Source organism: Camelus bactrianus, chromosome 12 (assembly GCF_048773025.1).
Source record: "Camelus bactrianus isolate YW-2024 breed Bactrian camel chromosome 12, ASM4877302v1, whole genome shotgun sequence".
In the NCBI taxonomy this organism is placed as follows: Eukaryota; Metazoa; Chordata; class Mammalia; order Artiodactyla; family Camelidae; genus Camelus; species Camelus bactrianus.
In genome coordinates this window covers 25,090,056-25,116,503 of record NC_133550.1, presented here as the reverse complement: position 1 = coordinate 25,116,503, position 26,448 = coordinate 25,090,056, and the positions used below count along the sequence as shown (strand labels likewise).

General features: G+C 38.4%; 1 protein-coding gene across 1 annotated transcript; it reads right to left on the bottom strand.

The window, feature by feature from the left end:
- Positions 1 to 2,828: 2,828 nt before the first annotated feature.
- On the bottom strand, positions 2,829 to 25,576 carry RXYLT1 (ribitol xylosyltransferase 1). Its single transcript, XM_010970521.3, has 6 exons — positions 25,263 to 25,576; positions 24,180 to 24,335; positions 20,359 to 20,461; positions 11,495 to 11,809; positions 9,375 to 9,545; positions 2,829 to 3,256 (listed from the first exon to the last, which is right to left on the bottom strand). The coding sequence occupies exons 1-6, from the start codon at positions 25,432 to 25,434 to the stop codon at positions 2,833 to 2,835; spliced, it is 1,341 nt and encodes a 446-aa protein (XP_010968823.1). The 5' UTR covers positions 25,435 to 25,576; the 3' UTR covers positions 2,829 to 2,832.
- Positions 25,577 to 26,448: the final 872 nt, after the last annotated feature.

The window sequence follows — 26,448 nt, the reverse complement described above, 5'->3', positions numbered from 1 at the left end:
CTGAGAATCCTCCAGAACTACTACTCCAATGTACCAGTTTGCAGTGATCCCCTGTGATGAATTAATCCGTGGATGGAGATGACTAAAACCGTTTGCCTGCACAGATCAGTGGTAGACCACGAGGTGGTTAACTTGAGTAGCCTATAACCATCCCAGGAGCCTCAACTTCTCCTGAACCAACACAGCTGGGTCTCAGCTGATCTCAGGGGACAAAAAAAAAAAAAAAAAAAAAAAAAAAAAAAAGTTGCTCGGATGTCCCTTTGATGGTACTGAAGGATGCCACCAAATCTATTCATCCTTTAAATTCCACTCAACACACGTCTGGAAGCTTTACCCCTGGACACACACAGGTCTTTCCCTGAAGTCCTGTAGCTCTTTGTAAATATGTCTACTGGAATTCTTGGCGTGAATATCCTGTAGCTATACTCCCGTCAGGCTGTGAGCGCCTGAGGACAGAACTAGCTTTTTTTTCATTCCTAACAGGTAAATTCCTGGTATGTACTGCACATAATGTATATTATAAAATGTTTAATGTATGAAGGCATTCTGCTGCCTGGCTACCTCCTGAGGTGGAAAAGTCTCTGGTATTGACAGAAAAACAACGAGAAATGGCAGAATCCCATTCCAACATTGGCCTTAGACTGTATTTCTGGTTTAGTGAAGCTTTGAATTCAGACTTTGGTAGGTTCTGGACCTTCAAACTTTATAGACTCCAACTATATCATGCAAATCACCAGAACTAGATAAGGCAGACTTAACTGATAGCTTAGAGTTGGCCTCTACGTAACTTACCCCGAATCTCCACGTGGTAAAAAGGGATGTTGGAGGACACAGACAATTTCTTTGGATATGATTTCACTTGTCTCTTGCTCCATGGTCTTGACATTGCAAAGGCTTTGCTGGCAACAAAGACACCAATGCAGAAAGTGTTCTTTGAGAGGACTAGGCAAGTACCACCTAAAGAGAAAGATGGCCCGGTCTTGGTAAAATCCAGTACAGAGACCTCTTTAACTTTTTCAAAGGAGAATTCTGTTACAATCTTGGACCTGGCATGCATTCCTGTTCAAGAGAAAGGCAAAAGGGGGGCTCTGAAAGATGAAGCATATGGCTATTGTTTTGGGTGGGTTCTTTTGGTTTAGAAGTCAGCTCAAGTAACCAGGGGCAAGGAGGGATGAAGGTTGAAGACAGGAGATAATTCTGAGGATGTACAATGGGGAAATTAAAAAAGCAATCTCAAAAGTCATGAGAGCAGGAGCTAGAAACCCATTAGGACACATCGCAGCAGCTCTGGGGTCAGATTTCTCTCTCCTCGGGCTTGTTCTGGGCATCTGTGCTTCTCTCATAGCCCCGGCACTAGTTACAGCTCTGATGCCATTGCATCCATCCTTTCTGTTTCTGCTCCTGCAGTTGACTCCCAGTTTCTCAGTATTTCCTAGTTCAAAAAGGTCTTGAATTAGCTGTTTGTCTCAGTTATTATTATTTTTTGGTACTAATGTCCAGGATCATCAGGAAGCCTAGCAAAAGGGTGCCCTTGAATAAAGTACCGATAGCTGTCACCTGAAGTGGGGGACAAAGAGGAGAGACACTTGTTATAAAATGGTACTCTACTTGCAGTTCCTTTAGCAAGGGCTGCAGGTGGGGCAGTTTCCTTAGAATTGGATTGGGTTGTGGCAGGCACGGTGATTCTCCATTATGATGCCAAGACAAGGTCCGCTATATCCAGGTGCCAGATCTTCTGATAATGTGGACACCCCTGTGGGAGCTCCAGATCTAAAAAAGTGTGGGGAAATTACATTTGTTTAATACGTATGGCCATTCATGTAATAAAAAAGCTCCTGGAAGGAACAATGATGTTAATTTCCTGATTTCACAGGAGTTAAGCCACAGGATTCCTAACAAAATAAAAAGCCAGGCAAAGTAACCAATTGAGCCCAAGGTCCCCTGCATCCTTTCAGGAGTCCAGGGACCTGAAGATACAAGACCATTCTCTCAGCCTTAATCAAAGCCGCTGCTCTCCGAGGGCATCAGACAGCCTTTGTACAAAGTACTCTCTTTTTGAGCTGGCTAGTCTTACCCCATACTTCAGTGACAACTCCTGTTGAGTTTAGGCACTACTTCTCTGGCTCTGACTGCCATCAGCCCATGTTTAGTATGGATTAGGACCAAATTCCACATCCAGGCACCTACCTCAACATATGTGATTCAACAAAACTTGAGTAACCTAACTAAGATTTGTCCACATACATTCCCAGTATGACATATGATCACTCCCAAATTATGTAAAAGATCACGTGTTAAAATATTTACATTTAACCCTATTATTAACTAGGAAGGAATCAGAAATGAATTAGAAATTATTACAATTATTGAGTACTTTATATATTGTTTCTTTTCATATTTACAACTAACCCTACGAGGTACCATTACCTCCATTCTATATTGAAAGGAACCAAGACTCAGAACAAGTAGATGGCTTGCTCAGGGTCTCCAGATAGATAGTAGGTGCAGAGGTAAGGTTTTAAGTCAAGTTTGGTCTGACTCCAAGGCCCAGTCTTTCCACTACACAATGCTGCTTCTCTAGAGTGGTTTAAATAGGTGAGGAGAGTTGATAAAGGTTGAATCACTCAGCTGTGTAGAAGTTTGAGTAACATTTTACTTTATTTCCAGGAGTGGCCCAATAGGGATGTACTTGGTTACATTATGGATATAATCTAAGGTCTACAGGGGTACCTTAAAGAACATTTACAAATACACACACACACACACACACACACACACACACACACTATTAGAAATGATTTAAAAAATCAGATCTTAGCTCAAAAAGATAATTTACAGTGAACCTTTATTGTTACTTAAAAATGAACTTTCTAAAATATTAGTAAATCTCATTTTTAGCTCTGTTTTGAAGTACTGATACCAATGAAGTAACCTTTTCCTTCTTTGAATCTTTTCTGATAAACTTACAGTTTTCTCTTTTTCTAAAATAGCAGGAAGTTCCTTCCAGTTTTTAATAAAGATAAAGGGTGCGTTCATGGACTTGAGTAACTGCAGAGGAGCACTGTGGTGAGCAGACGTGTTTCCACAGCTGCCAGCTGTCATGACATCTTCCACCACAGGAATGGAACCGCAGGAGCAAGCCTCGTATATTCTGTAACACTCTGTGTTCACTCCTGCTGGGCACAATGTGAGGTCGCTCTGAAGCAAAGCATCTTGATAATTCTTAAGGCTTTCATTTGTTTCTTGAGGCTGCCACCTAGAAAATCAGAAAGACAACTGTAGTTTTCACTTTACTAAGTATACCTTTTGTGGAAGAAAATATTTTCTCTTTTAATATCGGTTATAGGGAATGATAAAACATTACAGAGATGGCAGGCAGAAGAGAGAAATGAAATCTTGCCCAAATAGATTTCTTGAAGATTTTTAGGAATCTGAGAAGTTTACAGCTACACAGTTTTAAAATCTAGCGTTCATAACATTTCTGAACGAATGTTAAATCAGCCGACATTTTCTGGGTGCTAAGTCTTCTCTCTCTACCTCACCCTCCAAATTCCTGCCCTGATGCAGCTTCTATTTTAGTTCTACTGGTGGGGAAGGATAGCAAACAAGGCAAGTCAGTAAATTATTTAGAAGGTGTTAAGTGTTGTGAGGAAAATTAAAGCAGAGAAGTGAGGAAGGAGTTCTGGTAGGATGGTATTGCAACTGTAAACAGGTGACCAGGGAATGTCTCATGGCAGGGGCATCTGGGAGCTGGAGGTGGGGGAGCAAACCATGCAGATACTGGGTGGGGGGGGGGGGTGTTGCAGAGCAAGAATTAAGGCCATGAGGCAGGATGTGCCCGCAGTGCCTGTTCAAGGGACAGCAAGAGTGGCAGAGGCAGAGTCATGGGCAGGGAGAGGAGTAGAAGGTGAAGTCACCCCATCAGGCAGGGTTCTGATTAGAGGGGTGACGGACCTCATCTATGTTTTATTAGAATCAATCTGGCTGTTGTGAAGAAAACAGACTGTAGGGGCAAGGGTAGAAGCTGAGAAACTAGTTAGAAAGCTAGACGTTCTCTCCTGGCTGTTCCTATTTCCCCAGTGAAACAGGCAATAGGGTCATTAGGTAAAGCAGTCGGGAAGAGAGAGGAAGGTATGAAACAGTCTTCTAGGAGACTGGGAGAACACACAGACAAGGGAAATGGGTGACTGCTGGGCACCTGAGGGTCAAGGGTATATATTTAAAGTGAGATCAAACGGCATCTTTCTCCAAGTGTATTTGGCAGCACAGGTGGAGGTATAGAGCAGGTAAGAGAGCTGGATTTACCAGAGTTAGGGTTGCTAGATTGAGGAACTAGGGAGTTGAATGTATATTTGGTCATGATCATGAAATTTAAGTGGGGGTACAGAAGAAGGTAAAGATGAGATGAGTGAAGGACAATGAAAAGGTAGTAGGAGCAACGGAATGTAAGTCCCAGCTAAACTGCTGGAGTGGGGTTAACACAGTAGGAGTGGAGTAGGAAAGACAGGAAATAATGGTTAGAGATAGATGTTCAAATTCAAAATCATGGAGAAGATGCAATATGCGTAATCGGAAGGTCTAGGAAATGACCATGGCCGTGAACGGCTGAGGTCACGTGGAGACCCCGGTCGCTGGAGGAATGGAAGTAAAGGAACTTCAAGACCAAGGTGATGGAAAGACCATCTTTGTGGATTTGGGAATCACCAGGAAATAGGCTGGAAGTAATGTCGGAGAGAGTGAGTGAGTGCCAGCAACTAAACTCTCCAAAGAATTAAGGGGGTAAACCAAAGGGTCCGTGTATGATTTCAAAGAGGAAGAGGAATGGACGGTTTTGTCTGCCAGTATGAGATGCAAAATTGGAGGTTTTAGGGAGGGAAAAGGGAAACCGGTTTGGAAGCAGCAATGAGAAGCAAGGAGGACACCTACTCCACGTCCTGGCTCAATGGTAGGAGAGGAATTTCAAGAATAATTCTGTTCCCACAGTGAAATTTGTTAGTTTACACTTCCCTACTCATTCCACTCCAGGCACACTGTCCCTTGCCCCTCAAGCATGGTAAGCGTGCTCCTGCCGTAGCCAACACATCTGCCCTCCCGTCTGCCGGGACTGCTCTTCTCCCAAGCCTTCTTCAGGCCTGTGCTTAAATGTAACCTTCTTACTAGCACTCTCCTTGGCTGTTCTAAAACATCAGCTGCTTTACTCCTGATCCATAGTCCTCTTGAAACCTTCCTCTTACGCTCAAATTTTTTTAAAAAGGTATTTATCATCTTTTGACCTACATTATATTTTACTGGTTTGTCTCCTTCAACAAGCATCTAAGTTCTAAGAGGGCATGGATTCTGTTTACTGTTTTGTTCACTGCTGTATCCCTTCATGGCTAAAATAGTTTTTGGCATATAGCAGTTGCTTGATGTATATTTGCTGGCCAAATGGATGTAATATGATTAAACTAGTAATAGAGTCAGGCTTTTTTTGTTTTTGTATTTCTATGCCTGATATATTTTTTTTTAGTTTCCAAACCTTCTTTTTTTATTGGATGAGTCTTTAAATTCTATGGTGCTTTACAATTTTCAAAAGTTCCACACACGTGACTTCACATAATCCCTTAATAACCCTTTTCTCCCCTACCCCTATATTAACCCCTCCCTCCTTCCTTCTCCCCGTTGGTGACCACTAGTTTGTTCTCTATATCAGTGAGTCTGCTTCTTTTTTGCTTTATTCACTCGTTTGTTGTATTTTTTAGATTCCACATGTTAAGTGATACCATACAGTATTTGTCTTTGACTTACTTCACTTAGTATGATAATCTCTAGGTCCATCCATGTTGCTGCAAATGGCAAAATTTCATTCTTATTTTTATGGCTGAGTAATATTCCATTGTATATATACCACATCTTCTTTATTCATTCATCTGTTGATGGACGCTTAGGTTGCTTCCATATCTTGGCAATTGTAAATAGTGCTGCTATGAACATTGGGGTCCATGTATCTTTTTAAGTTACTTTTTGTTTTTTTTCAAATATATACCCAGGAGTGGAACTGCTGGGTCATGTGGTAGGTCTATTTTTAGTTTTTTTAAGGAACCTCCACAATGTTTTCCAGTGGCTGCACCAATTCACATTCCAACCAACAGTATAGGACGGTTCCCTTTTCTCCACATCCTTGCCAGTATTTGTTATTTGCATTCTTTTTGATGATAGCCATTCTGACTGGTGTGAGGTGATAACTCACTGTAGTCTGAATTGCATTTCCTGATAGTTAGCAATGTTGAGCATCTTTTCATGTATTCATGTTGGCCACCTGCATTTCCTTCTTGGAAAATGTCCATTTAAAAAATTTTTTTTTTTGCTTTTTTGATGTTGAGTTGTATGAGCTATTCATATATGTTGGATACTAACCTCTTATCAGTCATATAATTTGCAAATATCTTCTCCCATTCAGTAGGTTGTCTTTGCTGTGTAAAAGCTTTAAGTTTAATTAGGTCCCATTTGTTTATTTTTGCTTTTGTTTCCTTTGTTTTAGGAGACAGATTTCCCCATCCCTTCCTCCCAAATATTGCTGTGATTAATGTCAAAGAGTGTTCTGCCTATGTTTTTCCTCTAGGAGTTTTGTAGTATCGAGTTTTACATTTGGGTCTTTAATCCCTTTTGAGTTTACTTTGTATATGGTATTAGAGGATGTTCTAATTTCATTTTTTTAAACATGTAGCTGCCCAGTTTTCCCAGCATCACTTATTCAAGAGACTAACTTTTCTCCACTGCATATTCTTGCCTCCTTTGTCATCCATTAAATGACCATTAAGTGTGTGTTTTTATTTCTGGGCTTTTTATTCTGTTCCATTAATCTATGTGTCTGTTTTTGTGACAGGATCATATTGTTTTGATGACTGTAGCTTTGTAGTGTAGTCTGAAGTCAGGGAGTGTGATTCCTTCAGCTCTGTTCTTTCCCAAAATTGTTTTGGCTATTCAGGGTCTTTTGTGTTTCCATACAAATTTTAAAATTATTTGTTCAAGCTCTGTGAAAAATGCCACTGGTATTTTGAAAGGGATTGCAATGAATCTGTAGATTGCCTTGAGTAGCATGGTCATTTTAACAATATTAATTCTTCTAATCTAAGAACATGGTATATCTGTCTATCTGTTTGTGTCATCTTCAATTTCTTTTATCACTGTCTTACAGTTTTCCAAGTATAGGTCTTTTACCTTCTGAGGTAGGTTTATGCCTAAGTATTTATTCTTTTCAATGCGATGGTAAATAAGATTGTTTCCTCAATTTCTCTGTCTGACAGTTCATTGTTAGTGTGTAGCTATGCAACAGATTGCTGTACATTAATTTTGAATCTTGCAACTTTACTGAATTCATTGATGAGCTCTAGTAGTTTTCTGGTGGCATCTTTAGATTTCTGTGTGTAGTATCATGTCATCTGCAAACAGTGACAACTTTACTTCCCCTTTTCAATTTGGATTCCTTTTTTCCCCCTTGTCTGACTGCTGTGGCTAGGGCTTCCAAAACTATGTTGAATAAAATTGGTGACAGTGGGCATCTTTGTCTTGTTCCTGGCCTTAGAGGGAAAGCTTTCAGTTTTTCACTACTGAGTATGATGTTAGCTTTGGGTTTGTCATATATGGGCTTTATTATGTTGAGGTGTGTTCCCTCTATGCCCACTTTCTGGGGAATTTTTATCATAAATGGATGAAGAACTTTCTCAAAAGATTTTTCTGCATCTATTGAGATGATCAGGTGGCTTTTATTCTTCAATTTTTTAATGTGTTGTATCACACTGACTGATTTGTGGATACTGAACAATCCTTGCATCCCTGGGATAAATCCCACTTGATCACAGTGTATGATCCTTTTAATGTATTGTTGGATTCAGTTTGCTAGTATGTTGTTCAGGATTTTTGCATCTATGTTCATCAGTGAAACCAGTTTATAATTTTCTTTTTCTTTCTATCTTTGGCTTTGGTATCAGGGTGATTCTGGTCTTGTAGAATGAGTTTGGAAGTGTTTATTCCTCTGTGATTTTTGGGGGAATAGTTTGAGAAGGACAGGTGTTAACTCTTCTCTAAATGTTTCACAAAATTCACCTGTTAAGCCATCTGGTCCTGGACTTTTGTTTGTTGGGAGTTTTTAAATTACTGATTACAGTTCACTATTGGTAATTGGTAATCTGGTTTGTAGTTACCATGAGGTTTTTGTATAGCTGTCTATATATATACATGATTGCTTTAAGATGCTGATCTCTTAATTTCAAATGCATTACAAAAACCTGCATTTGTACTCTCCTACCTCTGATTACTGTTTTTAGTACATTTTACATGTAATTGTTCTGTGTATCCTGTAACTGCTTACTGTGGATATAGATGATTTTACTGCTTTTGCCATCTAACCTCCCTACTAGCTATGTGTGTGGATGATTTCCAACCTTTACTGTATGTTTGCCTACACTGGTGAGCTTTTTCATTTTGTAACTTTATTTCTACTTGTGGCCTCTTCTTTTTTCACCTAGAGAAGTTCCCTTAACATTTGTTGTAAAGTTGGTTTTGTGATGTTGAACTCTTTTAGCTTTTGTTTGTCTGTAAAGCTTTTGATTTCTCCAACAAATCTGAAAAAGAGCCTTGCTGGGTAGAATGTTCTTGGTTTCTGGAAGAGAGGCTTTCTAGAAGAGAGTGTCTGATACAGTTAATATATTTTTAGATTTAAAAGAACAGTTTTTGAGGTGTTATTTATTTGATGACTCTGCTTTACACAGGAAACTACATTTGTTTATTTAAAAATAAAATGAATGATCCCCAAATGTCTTCCTTCACTCCATGAACACTTGTTTCATAATTATTAAGCAAAAGATGGAAGAAAGTCAACCTTATTAAGTCTGTCCATCCATCCATCCATCCACTCCGCACTTAACCCGGCCTACTTTATGCAAGGTCCTATATTAGATCTGGGGATTCAAAGAAGACTAGTACATGGCCCTGTCCTCAAGGCAATGTCAGGTTCCTGAAGGTGTGAGGGGATGACATGCTAGTCTTGGAACACTGAAGTGGTTTGCTAAACATGTCAGATACGAACCTATGACCCTTACTGGCATCCACAACCTCCTGTGTTTAAGTCTAAAAATATTATTGAGGAAATCTGAACAATTGACATTTGCATATGATTAAGTTATCAGTATTCCCTTTCAAGACGGACTATGGGAAATTCTCCCTATTTTTAATGTATCCAACCCAATTTCTTCACAGCGTTAATTACTAATGTATCTTTTGGGGAAAGATTGCTATTAATGGAGTTTAAAATGACTCTGGAAACCTGTGCTGCCACGTAAAGCAACTCTCAGACTGGAGAAAAAACAGACAAATCAAGTAAACATAGAACTTACCGTTCTCTTGATGAAACCCAACAAAGCTTATCGTTTCCATTTTGTTTCAAAATGTTCATTAGTGCTTGCCTGGATGAATTTTCATAAACAGTTCCTAAGAAATTACACAAGTATGGCCTTTCATTATACACCATTGACCAACTCGCTTCCACCACTGGAAAATTTCTATACCTACAAAAATAAGTACATATAAGTTAACAATATATGACAGTAGGATCAGCAAAATTTCCACAACCCAACACCTTAGGTAGCATGATGCAGAGAGAAGAGATTTAAAATACGATTTTCTAAACCCCAAACTGTAATTTTCCACACTAACTTTGGAAAAGTCCCTGAATCTACTAATTTAGAAAAAAAAAAGATTCTCACTTTGACATCTTTTGCAAAATTGCTATAGAGATTATATACCTAAAATGCTCTGTTTTTATATTCTTCCACTTCCATTACATACCTGTAGTTATAAGGTAGGTGAATTCAAGATCTTCAAAGTATAAAGAATCTTCTACATTCATAATGATCATGATTTAATTAATGTTCTAGATAGGCGATGGGAAGATTACAGAATACATATTGCTATAGCAAAGAGCTCCAATTCCAAAGTCTTTTCAAATTTTAGATTAAAAAAAAAAACAAACAAAAACACCTTGTGTGCTACACAGGAGAGGCCTGTTGCAACTGGCCCATTCTTACAGGCATTTGGAAACAACAAGCATCAAATTGTGTGCCTGAACTACAACCCTCACATAAGAGCAAAGCTTTATGTAACAGTCTATAGTAGGTTTTCTCCACCTCAGCATTCCTGCCATTTTGGGGCCAGGTAATTCTCTGCTGTGGAGGCTGTCTCTGTGTGGTAGGATGTTCAGCAGCATCCCTGGCCTCTATCCACCAGACGCCAGGATCACCTCCTCCCTTCATATTTAACAACCAAAAATATCTCCAGACTTTGAAAAATGTCTCCTACGGGAGCAAAACTGTCTCTAGTTGAGACCACCGATCCATAAGAAAGATACTGGCCTGGTCCAACAGTACCAGAATTACAGAAAGTTTCCATCCTATACTGTATGAATAGGTTATATAGTGTTATTGTGAAGAAGTAATTCTTTTGTTTCAAAATATTTTACAAATATAGACTCTACTCAAGGGGTAGATTTTTCAGAGCATCTTAAACCCAGCTATACCTAACAAAAGCCTTTTTTCTGGACCTACCCTAAACCTGCTGTGTCAAAATACTGTTGTGGAAGGCCAGGGAATGTATTTTATTAATGTGCTTCCCTGGTGATATCTGTGTAGCCAAATGGGCTGCAGGCTAAGGTCACATCTGGTATCAGTGATAAAATATTATCTGATTCAAACATCAAGCTACTGAGATTTTTTATAATTCATCCATTCAGCAAATATTTATTGAGTGCCTACTCTGTGCAGGCATTGTTTTATGCTCTGAAGATAAAGTAGTGAACAAAAGAGACAAAAATCCCTGTCATCAGGAAGTTTATGTATTAGTGGAAATTTAAAGTCAACTTACTATTAATCAAAACCCTCTATTAACAGAATAAAAAATGTTTCCCATTTTATAGAAAGACTTCTTATATATGACATATTGAAAAATCTTAGCTATTATTTAGTTAACCTTTCTTTTTATAGAAGAGATTTGTGCAAATTCAACCAGTGTTAGTGGCAGACCTAAGTGGATTATAATCCTCCCCAAACCCAATGGTACAGTGTGTTCTTGATTTAATATTGGCTCTAAAGTAAGCTTTTTAAAAAACTATTAATCATGTGGATTCTATAATTGTTTTAAGGACTATCTGTCAGCCATCCACTACTAAACATCTCCTTAAAGCACTACTGATAAATCTGAAAAATTCATCCTATGCCTTGAGGTTTTGAAATACGAAAAAGTAACTCACCTGTGCTCCTCATAAAAGGCTAGAATACTCTAAAAACATCATGATTATTACCAAAGTATGAGACCAAATCATATTTTTGCCCGTAGAAAATATTATACGTGGCCTCAATGATCTCAGAAGAGCTGCATTTGTTACAAGTTTAAAACACAATTTTCCTGCTACAGAAATTCAGGTCTTGGAGTCTAGACATGTTTAATAATATTTTGTACTTACGTTGCTACTCCTAAAGGCCACTGAAAAATATCCATGTCGTTAATCCAGGGGCTGTCGTATACTATAAAAAGCAGCTCCACAAAGCCTCCATTCCTTTTAAGGAACTGGTTTATCCATTCATTATTACAATGTTCGTTTCCAAGCAAAACAACAGCAAGATGCTGGAGTTTTTGAGTTTGCACTAAATTTTGTGCATAAAGTAACCACTTGGTGGCATAAAAGACCTTTGCTTTTTCTCTTCCATTTAAAATGAGTACCACATTATTCACATCAACAGAGAAGTACCCGGGGACCACAGCTGGACCAGTGATGAAGCTGTTAAAAACAAAAGAAAACAAAACAAAAACAAGAGACAAACAAAAACAGAAGTATTTGGTACCAAAAGTTTAAATTGTTTCACATAAAATATATGACATTTAATCCATATTCTTTCTAGAAACAATTTCTGTAACATGAGATTTTTTTTGAACAAGTATGAATGATGGGACACAGCTGTAGATCAATGGGAAGCTTTGGTTGTAGACAGAGCAACTTGCATACGATAATCAGAAATGTGGTAGCTCTTTTTTTTTTTTTTTTGAAAACCACATTTAAAATACATGCTGTCTAGAATTTGAGCTGATAGGCAAAATAGTACAGTTGAGCAGGGTGAAACTCTTGTAGTTCATACTGGAATGGTGTTTAAGTGAGTAGTTCCCACTCCGTCTATGGTATGAGCTACTATTCCTGCTCTTCATCTGAATGAAGTGTCTGAATCCATGGCTGACAAAGTGTTGATTAATTAAGAAATGGAGGATGGCACCTTATAAACATTCTATGAAGGTTAAACCTCAAAAATATAATGTTAAAGAAAAAAGCAAGCTATAGAACACTCATAAAATATTAATTATATGCAAACTTGAAAGTACCTACAGAAAAAAATTATGCTTATATATCTAGTAAAAGTATAAAGATAAAAATCTGAATGGGAAGATACACACCAAATTCATGATAGTTGCCTCTGAGGAGGAAGGAAAAAGAAAGGGCCTGGGGAACAATACAAAGAGAGCTTTCCCTTTATTGGAAATATTTAATTCTCTTAAGAGGAAAGTTAAATATCTGAAGCAAGTCTGACAGAGAGCTGGAATTTATTAGCTCTAGGTAAGGGGTAAAGGAGATCTACTGTATTACTCTCTGTTCTTTACTGTATTTAGAAAATGTCATAAGAGGAATAGACATATTGCATAACTCACATTTTCATACTATGTGCTACTTAGAATAAATAATACCATTGGAATATTTTAAACTATTATATATTAAATATAAAAAATACCACTTAGAGCTTATTGTAAAATTACTCATAATGGTCCTGGATTCTTTGCAACCTGCTCAGCCATTTCTTTTCAACCTGCTAGAATCTTTTAATCTTTAGTATAAATACGCTGAAATTCTGCTTTTGTTGATTATGATTGGCAATAAAAACTAACATTTATTAGATGCCTTTTATATACATGATACACAGGACTTCGCACAGATTATCATTTAACCTCCACAACAACTCTGCAGAGAACACTGGTCTCCTATTTTGCATTTGGGAAATGAGGCTTAAGTTGCACAACTTGTGATGGCAACACTGAGTTTTGAATCAAGATCTAACTTCAGGGCTAAAGTTGTTTCCATGACAATATGGTTAACAAATACTAGAATTAGATTTCACTTGAAACACAAAACATGAATATATACTTTGTGTATATATGTACTACATGAATTCTATGACGTTCTTCTGTAATGATGATAACCTACAGGGATCAGAACTGTGTTTTGAGCTTATGTTGGACAGGACTAGCACTGGAGGTGCCACATGATCATTTAGTAATTTAAGAGAATCTGCAGAATTGGAGGGGCTGGAAAACACTTTAGAGACGATGATGATAGTTATGATAGATTTAAAATATTTATTATTGATAGTATACAAACACTTTCTCTCTCCTTTATAATTTTAGAAATACTTCGAATTTTACTGATTCACACAAACTAACAAAAGAAGTATGATTGATTCAGGGCACATCTGACCCATCTTGGAATCTCCACAGCTTCCGTTTGCAGAATGCTCTAAATTCCAGCAAGCAGGCATGTCGGCTCTTATGCTCTGACTAATTGGTTTCCCAGACCTCAAGACCATGTTCAAGTAACGGTGAAAGCCCCGGGGTCAATGCTGTGGAGTCAAGGCATAGATCAGAGGTTCCCAAATTTTCTTGGTTCCCAGCACCTTCAGTGTTTCAGCAAGTTTTTCAGTGTCTCCCAAGCCAAAAGAAGTGAGCAATGGTTCATTTTTTTTTAAGTTGTTAGGTCCAAACAACTTAGAAAGTACTTATGTCTTAGGAGCTTAGAAGTCACTTAAAAATAATAGGCATACATTGAAAGAAAAAATAATATTCCTATATCATTCTTAACTAACCACACATACTTAATAATGGGATGTATGCACCTGTTGAGCACTACACAACTTCTCAAACCTTGGAATCAGAGAGGACACTGTCAAGGTCACTGCCTGACCTACTAGGATTTTTGCATGGTACTTGAATTTTATGACAGCAATCATGGGAAACCCAGCTCCACAAAGGTATGACATCGCTGAAATGGATGATCTAATGTTGAAACTGTGAACTACCTCAAGCTAGTAGTTTGCCTCTGTTTGACAGATATGAAGTGAAACTGATTCCCACAAATACTTAAAATATTTTGTGGTGCCTCAGTACACAGTTCAGGAAACACAGATCTAGGTAAAGAAACTTTAGGGGTAAACAAAAAAATCCCCTATGATTCAGATAACTGTGTATGTGTGCTGGGAGGTATGTTAGTCAACTGCTGTGGGTTGGGAAGTGAATGAGAAATAAGGGGACAGTAGGAAGTAAGTGGGGACAGTGAGTCTCCTAGAGGATTCTTTTGCAAGTTTGGATGAGAAGGTGAGAAAGCAATAATGACTGAAAGGTTGACGATAAAGGGGAGTAAGGAAGTAACCCAAGGAGCAAAGTCTTGGAAGAGACCGAAGGGATGCACAGATGGAGGGAGTTAATCTTGAACCAGGGAAATCACCTCATTGTCTAAGCGTTGAGGACAGAGGGCAGGTTAGGTGAGGGATCACAAAGAGACCATGCAGGTAAATGCTAGAGGAGCTTGTTAAGGGAGACAGTTATGGATATTCTGGAGAAAATAGGAAGCAAGTTTGTCTGCCAAGAAAGGGGGTGTCAGGCAGGTGTTGTGTGGTGGGCTAGAGAAGAATGGACGAACCTGCTCTCAGTCCTCCTCTATTCTCTATCTGGATCACACACTAGCTACCCAGTCACACCAGCTAGAAACCAGGGAACCGTCACAGTCAATTCTTGCTTTCCTTTAGTAAACCTTAAGTTCTTACAGTTTTGCCTCCCGGTTTCTCAAATTCCTGGCTCTGCCTCAATACCACTTCCCAATTTCACCCCTTAACTGTATCCCTGCTGGACACTTAGTTTTCTAATGCAGTCTTCTGGTCTGCCTGCACTCAGTTGTCTCCTTCAAGTCATTTTCCCACATAGCTACTAGAGGCATCTACACAAAAGACATCCATAACAATACCACTATCTAGCTTAATCATCTTCAGCTACTTTTCATTGACCAAGAATAAAATCCAAGAGCTTTAACATGGCACATACAAGGTCCACTATGATCTGCCCCTTGCCCTACCTTCCCTACCCTCCCAACTCAGCTACCAACTTCATGCTCTAGGGATTCCAAACGGTTTGCAGTTCCATGCATAAAACAAGCTATTTATCAGTTCTTGGCCCCTGATACTGCCTCTGCTGGGAATATAATCTCTCTTCTCACTGTCTTGCTAAATCTTATTAATCTTTTAAGACTCAACTCTGCTATCACCTCCCCTAGGAGGCTTTTCTTGATAGACCCCATACCCTCCAAGTCAACTTTTACTGAATTAGTGGCCTTCTCTCTATACTTCCCTCACAACTCAGGAGTATGTACATCCTTATCATTATGCTTTATATAAGGTATGAAAATTATTTATGTGTTTATCTCAACCACTGGTGTGTAAACTCCCTGAGGCCATGGAAAAGTATTCACTCTGAAATCCTCAGAGCCTAGTATGATCTAACTTGCAGGCACTCAGTAAATGCTGAACGAGTAAGCTGTAATTTTCTTTCAGGGAGTTATCTGCTCTACCAATTTATGTAAGTTCTCCTACTGTATTTAGAATGTGAATCAGGTTACAAAAATTCAATTTAATAATAACTTTCCAGCTATACATTTGTTATATAAAGTAGGGCTTCTGTATGAGATGTTATAGGATATTTATGCATGATGAAATATATATATTTGTTTCCTATAGTTATTAATCAAGCATCAATCACAGAGTTCCATTAACTGAAGAAAGAACATATTTAAGAAGCTCATACACAGAATTTTAAAACATTGACCTGCTCTTCTAGATTTCTTAGCATATATTTAATAGTCAGAACTTCTAATTTTCAATATTTATTCTTTTTATGCTTGGCTCACTTAAAAAAATTCCTCCCAGTAAGTACTTTCAATATACAGAAAGTCCAGAGAAATCATTCAAATACTGAGTTCTAAGCTGAATGTGAACAAAATAAATTTTTTGGGAATCCAAGTTAATTATGATTTCATTTTTTCTACATTCAACAAATGTTACTGAACAAATGCTATATATACAGACACCATGACTATATCAAGTGAATTATAGAAAAGATTAATACTTTGCCAGCTAAGAGTATGGCAGATGTCTTGATAAAGAATATGTGCACAAGCTAAACAGTCCACACAGCTCTCAGCCACTGAATTCCAAATCATTTTTGGTTAACAAATAGCTTTAGAAAATTCAGTTTTATAAAATGGGTAGTCCAAACTCACGAATGGCCCTTACTTGTGAATAGCTGCTGCAATTCCCCCTGCTCCTGTGGCCAGCATTTCTGCCATGACTCCACACCTTTCTAATTCAGTGTTTCTGATGGAACCCTCCACTCTCATACTAGCTAGCTTGGCTGGAGTGGGAGGATGGGCATTATGAAAAATTAACTACATTATTTTTGTTTACCAATAAAATTTGAGATCTGCATTGATCTATGGTCTAGTACATGACTTAAATGTAGTGGAACCATTAATATTATCTATAAAAGCTTTCACTCACTGTAATGTGTAATAAGTTCAGTAACTTCTTATAATAGTAATATCTGGAAATTTCAAAAATAAGATCAGACATATTTTGTTCTGTTGTGATCTTTAATAAGTTCAACTTTTTCATAAGGAGCAGATGTTCACTGAAAATCTCACAACTGAACTTAGATCACAATGAATTAAGTAATTTAGCACCTAGCCATTGTTTCATCAAATGGGTAGACATTTATATGTCTTAAGATATTGCCTCTACATGGACATTACATTCTGAAGACAGTCTTCTGGGGATAAGCAAAAGCCAAGATGAGCAGAAGATTCCTTCTAAGAAATCAGAAATGAAGATGCCATATGAAATTAAACTGTAAATAAACATATGACGGATATGAGCAGAGACAGGCAAAGTTCCATCAAGAGACAGAATGGGCCCCATGCTAGCTTGTAACCTAATTGAACACATTAATATAAAAAAAGTATCAATGATATCTGTTGGGAGGTACATGATGGTGAGATAATAGGCAACAACAGAAATGCAGAAAAAGGAGAACTGAAAGGCAGTGAGACGTTGCAATACCTATTTAAGTAATAGTAAAATTAATAAAACTATAATAACAAGACCTCTAGAGTGATTCACATGCCAGATACTGATCTAAGCACTGGATTTCTATGAACGCATTTAACCTTAAAAAAAATTCTGTGAAATAGAAACTATTATTTGCCTTATTTCAAACTTAAGGAAATCCAGGGACAGAGAGGTTAAGAAACTTGCCCAAAGTCAGACAGCTAATAAGAGGTAAAGCTAGAACTGGAGCTGAGATATTCTGGGTCCAGAGTCTGTGCTCTTAACAACTCAATCTCACGGCTACGCTGCTCACAAGTGATAGGACTTCATCAGTCTGACTCACAAGTTCAGTTTGCCCCACACGTATCCATGTATTCACACAGACTACGTATGGTACTGACTCAGTGGTGAACAAGGAGTCATTTCTTCCCTTCCGAAACACACAGATTTGGAAGTGTTACATATGGTGAAATCCTATACTTTAATTCCATATTTAATCAAACAACTCTCAAATATTTGGGTATCATTGGTAGCCTGCCTATATGGGAAAAAAAGTGCTGTTCAAGCTAATACAAAGCATGTGGACTGACTGATAGCTCTATTCTCATTCTGAGTTATTTATTTGGTATTCTGCATTACATTAGTTGGGCCTATAAGCTGATAAGAATCAGTATTCTTGAGCCTGATTGACCCTGGAACACAATACCCTTTCTACTTTCCGCCTCAGGCTTTTTGTGAGGCTAAAATTAAATGATATGAGCTCTTTGCAAACTTAAAGGTTTATTTAAAGAGAATGCATTTATGCTTATTTATAAGGATGTTGATAGTCTTTAGAAACTCTTTCAATATCTCCAAGATGTGCCATTACTTCTAATTCACTTTTGATTAAATAAAAATAAAGATGTGAAACAAGTTAGTACTTATGTAGCCTGATTCAATTCAAAACTTGCAATTCCATAAAAGTTTATTAATTTTGGATAAATCATGTATGCTACTTTCCATGAGCCTAAAACTTGAATAATCTGTTTTTAAAAATCTGCTGCAACAGTGAACTTCCTTAAATACACAGTTCTCTTAAATGCTAAAAGAAAACAGCATCGCTATTTAATCATAATATAAAATCTCATGTAAACATTTCAGAAGAGAATGGGAAGTTTAGGCTTTCTTTTGGGAGTTAATGCTGTTTGCTCAAATCCTTTGCTATCATTGTAATAATGCTGTATGTTTACTTCTCTATGAATCTTAAAGAAAATTCTATATATTATGAAAATTCTATATATTATGAGCAGACCTATTAGACTAATATTCATAATATGCTTAATTTTCTGAAAATTCTATATATTATGGGTAGACCTATGAGACTAATACTCATAACACATGTTTAATTTTCAAATAGCAAAATAGTAGATTTACATGCATAATATACATTTACTTGCAAATACCCAAACCCAACTATTTTAAGTTTAGGATTATGTATACGCTGTTAAATGTATTACATCAACGGAAGCCTGGAGATAAAAGAAAAAGTAGTCATTACCAATAATGATTTAAAAACCTGTTTACTTTTCAAGAATTATTACTTTGAAAAGAAAACATGCAATGAAATTGCTTTCCAAGTGTGTATACAGTAAAGAATGAAAGGAGCAGTGCAAATTCAAATGAAATTAGTTATAGCTCTTCTTTTTGATTTCTGTGTGAAATAAGTGGAATTTTAATGGAAACCATAATCTTTGGTTCATATTTTTTCCCCTAATACTACAACTGTTGGATGAAATAAGCATTATAAAATAATTATTTTTTATTTTAATAAGAAAGCAAAATCTAGTAGAAAAGACCTTTCTTTCATTATCATAATTTTTCTAAATAAAACAATTTTAAGTCTATTTAAAAATCTTCAGAAAATATGCAATCACAGATAAGTTTTATAAAAATAAGAGTGCAAAAAAGTCTTAATACATTGTTTTTATTGAATCTAAAAAAGATTTCTGAATATTGCAGTAAAATGGTAATTTATACTATTAAATTGCAGTAAAATTCATATATATATTTTAATAAGTAAAAATTTCAAAACTCATACCAATAACTTTGTTATACTTATTGACTATTATAAAAACATGTGAACCTATTATATGAAATAGAAAAATAAAAATACTTGTGTTAGAGCAGGCAGATAGCTAGATACGAGCAGAGAAAGGAGGACACAGACTAAATGGCAGGAATTGGGCAGAAAGAAGGGGCACAAGCAAAATGCAGGAAACCACACATCATGTAAGCAGCAGGGGGTCCCTGGGCAGAGAAAGAAAAGTAGGAACCTTTAGGCTGATAAGGGATCATGCTTTTTGGGGTGACAAGTGTCCTGGAGAAGAACAAAGAAAGGTGAGAAAAGGCAGGAATTTCCAGTGTCCAAATGTAACCTTTTGCTCATTATGCCCTCATTTCAATAAAATTAGCCTTGCAGATCAGAAGTACCCATCATGCACCGACGCCATGACACTTGCGATCCAGACTAAATAAGAACAAAAATCCGTGGAGTTGGGGCGGTAATCAGGGAATACGACCCCAAACCCTTCCCTCCCCAATGAATATTCCGCCATTCATTTTTACACCCTATGTAGCTAACTTGCCAAAGAAACTCAGGGCAGCTGCTCACCTGAGCCTGCCCACTATCCCCTTAAGAGTGTACTATCCATCCTTTAATAAATCCTCATATTACTTTTTTTAACCACTACGTCTTGTCTCTGAATTCTTTCTGAGAAGGGACAAGAACCTGGAACACCAGTTGCATCTATTGGCAACACTTTCAAGTTTATGTATTATTCCCCCAAGATATGGAATGTTACATGCTTATCAACAATTGAAGGTTACCAAATTCAGAGCATGAACTTTTTCATATAATCAGAAATGTTTTAAAATGAAACAGACACATGCTTCCAAAAAGCAGCAGTATTTTGTAACATCCAATTTTATAAGAAAGTGTTTAAAGTAAGCATTAACTACATATATATATTCATGAGATTTATTTCTCCATTCTTCATAAGTTGAAATGGAAATATTTTCTATATTTTCCCCTGATTTTACTTCTACTATTTATAAAAAACATTGCACAGCAATACATCAAAGGTTAATGTCGCACAATTAATACCTGTAATGTGTTCTTCCTACAACTGAATTTCCTTCTCTCCACTGAGCAGTCACATCTGTGGGTTCGAGTAAGCCTTCAAAAATATGCTCCCACAGATACAAACCTGGTAATTAAAAAGACAAAAACAAAAATATTTACCATCCGGTTTACTCTGGTTTGTGAAATGAGTTTATGTCCTGCTCTTTTATATCATTTGACTAGAAAAGTAGATTTTCTTTGGGCTCAAAATCATCAATACGGCAGCTAATGTATGAGACAGAACTCAGAGGTTGCAAGTGTAAAATGTGGCAAAATTTGGATTATATTAAAGACAATCAACTCTCTTACTCTAAATCTGAGAAACCCCTAATTATCACTGGACCTTTACTACCTGTTTTATCCTGAAATGTGTTATATTACAGTGTAAGTTACTATGTGATTAGACCTGTTTCTATATTATAACAAACTGGGGTGGATGCACCATTCTGTGCCAAACACAACCAGAGGAGCTCATGTATGTACATATACATTCAATACATCAAGGAGATGCCACCTCCTTTCCATTTGAACACATCCTTCACTGCAGGATGCCCTCTGTGGACAAATGCCACCGCATCTTTCGTCTTCAGGGCAGCCGCTTATGTCTTACCATGATTTCACTTGAACGGAAGTTCTGCGATTGAAGGAGAGCAGCGTCACACAATGATGTAATCAGGGAGCCCTGTTTTAGTTACATTGAAAGATGTGTTTTGTTCCATTCTCATTACACCCTGCTACTAACGGACACATACACACAAAAACATGTTCAAAGACTTGGCCAAGCAGACAAAACTTTCCAAATATGATAGGATGAACAAAGCTTCCCCCTAACCTAAGATATTCGAAGATGTAACCTCTAGGACCTGTGAATATGTTAATTTCCCAGGCAAAAGAGACTTTCTAAATGTGATTTAGATAAGCATGATGAAGTGGAGAGATCATGCTGGATTACCTGGGTGGGCCCTATGTAATCACAAGCGTCCTCACAAGGGAGAGGCAGGAGAGGCAAAGTGAGGGAAGGAGGTGTGAGGATGGAGACAGAAGTCAGAATGAGGTGGGGCTGTGAGTCAAGGAATGCAGGCAGTCACTCGAAGCTATAAAAGGCAAGGAAACAGATGCTTCTCTAGAGCCTCCACAAGGAATACAGCCCTATGGACACATTCTAGATTTCCGCCTTCAGAAATGTAAGACAAATTTATGGTGACTATAGTTAATAGTACTGTATTGTCTATTTGGGAGTTGCTAAGATAGTAGTTCTTAAAAGTTCTCATCACGAGAAAAAAACTGTTAACTATGTGTGGTGATGGATGTTAACTATCCTTTCACAACATATACATGTATCAAACCATTATGTTGTACACCTGGAACTTATATAATGTTATGTGTCAATTACAGCTCAATTGAAAACATGTATGTTGTTTTTAACCCACTAAATTTTTGGTGATTGGTTATGGCAGCTAAAAGAAAGCACAGGTTATGTAGTTCTAGATTCTGGTACTGGGAAATGGGGTGCTGCTGCAATAAATACTTTAAAGTCTGGGAATGGCTTTGGAACTGGGTAATGGGGAGAGACTGGAAGAATTTTGAGAAGCATGTTTTTAAAATGTCTAGGTTACATTGCCTTAAACAGAGTATAGGTAGAAATATGGGTGTTAATGACTCAGCTAGTGAGAACTCAGAAGAAAGTTAGGAGAAGAGTAGGAAAAAAACCTATCATCTTAGAGAATACTGAAATCATCATAAACTGATTGTCGGTAGAAATATGCACATTAAAAGTGCTGCTGGTGAGGGCTCAGAAGGAAATGAGGAACATGTTATTAGAGCTTGGAGAAAAGGGGATCCTTGTTATGTAAGAGCAGAAAGTTTAGCTGAATTGTGTCTTGCAGTTATGTGGAGAACAGAACTTGTAAACAATAAACTTGGATAGTTAGCTGAAGAGATTTCTAAGCAAACTGTTGAAGTTGTGGCCTGGTTTCTTCTTGCTGATAACAGTAAAATATGAGTTGAAAAGAGAGACTGAGGGAAAAGCTGTTTAGCAAAAAGGAACCAGGACTTGATGATCTGGGAATTTCTCAGCCTATTCAGATTGCAAAAGAGGTGAAAAATTAGGAAATTTGCTGTCAAAAAAGCATGCTCTGGAAAGAAGGCTAAGGATGTAGCTGACATGCTTTTCCTAACACTGCAGAAGGATGAAAAGGTCAAAATAGTCAATCACATAGAGGGCTTTTAAAAGATATTAGGTGTTAACTTATGGATCTCCTTAGACATTTCAGCAGAAGCTAGAGACAGAGATGGGATTATCCAGGAAAGGCCTGTGGAGAAGTTCCTGTTTAATAAAGTGAATCTTTGTGACACACATAGGAGAACCCATAAGGTTCTTGAGAATATTATATTAGCAGAAACACTGCCAGTTTGGACTACAAGGGACAGAGAGAGGTTGAAATCAAACAAGCTTGTTGGACTCCCAAAATCCTAAGAGCAGGAAACAGGCTGGTAAAACTACTGAGTTACAAATACATGTTATCCTTCCCGAAAACAGAAGGATGACTACAAGGGTGAAGCTGAAAGTCTAGAAATTAAGCTTTGAGCCACAGATTATTCCCAGGCCTTGAAATCTAATGGAATTTCCTTGGCTGGATTTCAGAATTGCCTGAACGTGTGACTCCATTTTCCATTCATTTTCTCCCGTTTTGAATGAGAATTTCTATAAATGGAATTCTATGTCTGCGCCTAGGGAAAAGGCTGATGAATGTGGTGTTGGATAAAACTCATCTGGCCACTTTGTACCTTCAGACTGAAATGAGAAAAGTCTGGAAACGTGAAAACCTGTTAAGAACTAGACTTAACTAAAAACTAGGATGGGGAAGTAGGACTTTAAAGAAAGAAATTAATATCAAGAGATTTTTAAAGAAAACAATTGCTAGAAATTGATGATTGGATACCTGGGTCTGGGTATTGGAACTGCAGAGATCAGCAGTAATCTTCAAGGATGTATATATGCATGCAAATGTCAATGCATTTATGAAAAATCAGGGGTCAGGCATTACTGTTTCGTTTATTTTCTTTTCACCTGGTACTTGCTGTCCATATCCTTTACTGTACATAAATCCAACTCATGTTTGATGGCCAAATAAAGCCCCTTCTAACTCACTCAATTCTTTCTGACTCTTCTAACCATCATTGAGTCTCCTATTCTACAAATGATCATATCAGACAACTTGGAATACTAGACTCTCATGATGCTCCGAGCAAAACTGCTTTTGTGGGCAATCAAGTTTAATCAACTACATACTATATCTCTTCTTGGACATTCACAATGAATGCAGGCATATTAAGGCGCTGACAAATGCCTTAATAAAGATCCTTGTTTAACTTTATTCAGTTCAATGTTTCCCAAACTGGCCATCAAGGGCAAGGGCCACATCTTATGCTTGCATTAAGTGTCTAATAAATACATTGTTTCATGAAAATTCAGTTGACACAGGCATTTCAATATAATGATGCTTACACAACCCATCCTTTGTATCTACAAATAAAGCTGTGCTCTGCTGAAGACCAACAATAGAACATATGTATGTGTATGTATGTGTGTATATGTGTGTTTGTGTGTGTGCGCCATTTACACAGATGTGGTCTAACAGAAAGGAGATATGGAGTATTGAGAAAAAGTGAAAAAAATGCATCATGATGTCTTAACAAATGATGAAATAAACCATAAACGTATTAAAAGGAATTGAATTTAATACTAATAAAGTGCTTTTTACAATGCTTTTTACACGTCTTAGCTTTAAACATTAACTTACCAATCGCAGCTTTGCCCCAGATTTGTACATGGAGGTCTGTTTTCCCTTTGGTGGACTTATTTAATATCTGAAGGCTGCTTTTAAGTCTGTGTTGTTGCTCACTTTTTTCATCTGCTTCCCAAGGATTCCATTCTTCACTTCTCAAAGTAGACTGTTCTGTGTTATAAAAAAGATTAACAAGTATTATCAGTAAGGTAGAGCTGCAGCTATAGATAAATGCAAGCCATTTAAATCAGACATTAGGGAACTTTTATTGCATCTTAACTTCAATTTTTCAAAGAGATAAAACAACATTATTTGACCTGGTTAAACACACACTATAAAAATAAAAAAGGAAATCAGAATTTAATTTTGATTGAATCTCTACTTTGAAAGAGCTTGAAATAAAATGTTAACACGAGGTGAGAAGTTATCTCTCCTCAACAAAGCCTTCTAAAATAATTGGGTACAGTAACATGTATCGAGTTACAAGTTTAACTTTTGCTGATTCTTTATAGATTGTGTATACATAACACAACCTGTATACATAAACACTTGACTTCAGAATGTAGTGTCCAACAGTTTCAGATACTATTGTGCAAAGTTCTTGGAGAAGGGAGAAATAAGACCGAGTCCGATCCTGACTTAGGTCAAAATCAAAAAGAGGGATCAGAACCTGGGGATAAAGCGCTCTGGCCTTCCGAAGTCAAGGAAGGATTACAGTAGTAGAGTCTTTGTTTCAATATGGAAATAGATGTCTTTAAGTTAGCGGCATTCCCACCAATCTCTGGCGTTTGTGACACTGCCTTGGACACTTAAGATGTCTTTTAAAGGTGTGCGCACCTGTCAGCCCCAAGGGTAGGGAGTGGGGACAGCGTGTGAGATTTGGGGGAGGATTGAGGCAGTGATACATCCTCAAATCCCAAGGCCAGGGCTGGCTACCGAGAGCTGGGGGAGGAAAAGTGTACATCGGGGCCCGGGGGCAATTCCGGACCCGACAGCGGGGTCCTCGGCCGCGCGGCTCGGCTGGTCCGACCCCCACAGCCCCGAAGCCCCGCGTCCGGGCGCGCAGCAGAGGAGGGAGGCCGCTGACCGCTGTCCTACCTCGGTGTCCGCGCCTCTCCCGCGACGGGACGGCCCCCTTCCGGAGGGCCCGTAAAGACGCGGCCGGCGCCCGGCGGCGGCGCCCGAAGAAGACGTGGTAGGCGGCGTAGAGGGAGAACAGGCAGTACAAGGCGATGAGAAACGAGCAGAGACGCTTCCGCGTCAGCCGCATCCCACTTAGGCTTCCCGTCAGGACACCGCCACCGTGGAGATGGGCCGCGCACGGGTGAAGCTGCCGCTCAGCGTCGCGGCCTCGGCGGCGTCCGGTGCAGGCCCAGGCCCTGGCCCTGGCGGAGGGAGTCACCAGAAATGGCTCCGCCCAGGCCCCGCCCCCTGCGCGCTCGGCCCGCCCCTCGCCCCAGCCCTGCCCCGCCCCCTGCCCCGCCCTCAGCTCCGCCCAAGCCTCTCTGCGGCTCCTCTCACCCGCCCTGCCATAGGCCCCGCCCCTCTGGGGGCGGGCGCTGTAGTCCTCCTTGTATCCGACTCTGGAATTAGGCCTTGGGAAGACTGCACCTTCCCCGCGCTCCTCCCTGACTTCTGCAGTTATCCAGGCCCCTTTCAACCCTGCCTGCCTTTCCATGTACAGAAAGACTTCACCGTTATCAGACCGCAAACAAAACAAAACAGCATCTTGGTCCATGAAGGCCACATAAAGGTATGGACCGTGAAAGTTTTTGCCCAATGAGTGATCCCCAGCCTGCTGCATTGACAGATGAATGAGTATAAATAAAACTAAGTGGTGATAGTGGTACAACATTGTGAATATAATTCGCACACAACGGTACACTTAGAAATGGTGAGAATGGTAAGCATTATATATACCTTGCCACAATAAAAAATATTTAAAAAAATTAACTTTTATTACTATGTGACTTGAATGTACACAGGTGTGCAGTCTCTTACCAAATAGAGCCTGTAAAATAGAATGCTCTCTGTTAATTTTCTATGTCAAGCCTTGTGAATTTGGGCTACTTTTTCTTTTCTTTTCTTTTTTTTGTCGTATCTGGTACTGCTGTTCAGCTTGTCTGACAGTCTTGGTAGTCAGGAAGCTTGTAGGACGTAAGTGTTGAATAGGCTATTAGAGCCTTAAGTTGCTGTGTCCTGAGAGATTCATCTCTACCTCAATGCAGAGTCTTCACGTTTTTGGATAAAGTTTCCAAACCCTCTGTTAGCAAAAACTTAACTT

Excerpts from the sequence above, each read along its gene's own strand:
- RXYLT1 (XM_010970521.3), bottom strand. The coding sequence starts at position 25,434 with ATGCGGCTGACGCGGAAGCGTCTCTGCTCGTTTCTCATCGCCTTGTAC. Across the intron at positions 24,336-25,262 it reads GGAGAGGCGCGGACACCGAG|AACAGTCTACTTTGAGAAGT; the intron begins GTAGGACAGCGG and ends TTTATAACACAG. Across the intron at positions 9,546-11,494 it reads TGGCCTTTAGGAGTAGCAAC|GTATAGAAATTTTCCAGTGG; the intron begins GTAAGTACAAAA and ends TTATTTTTGTAG.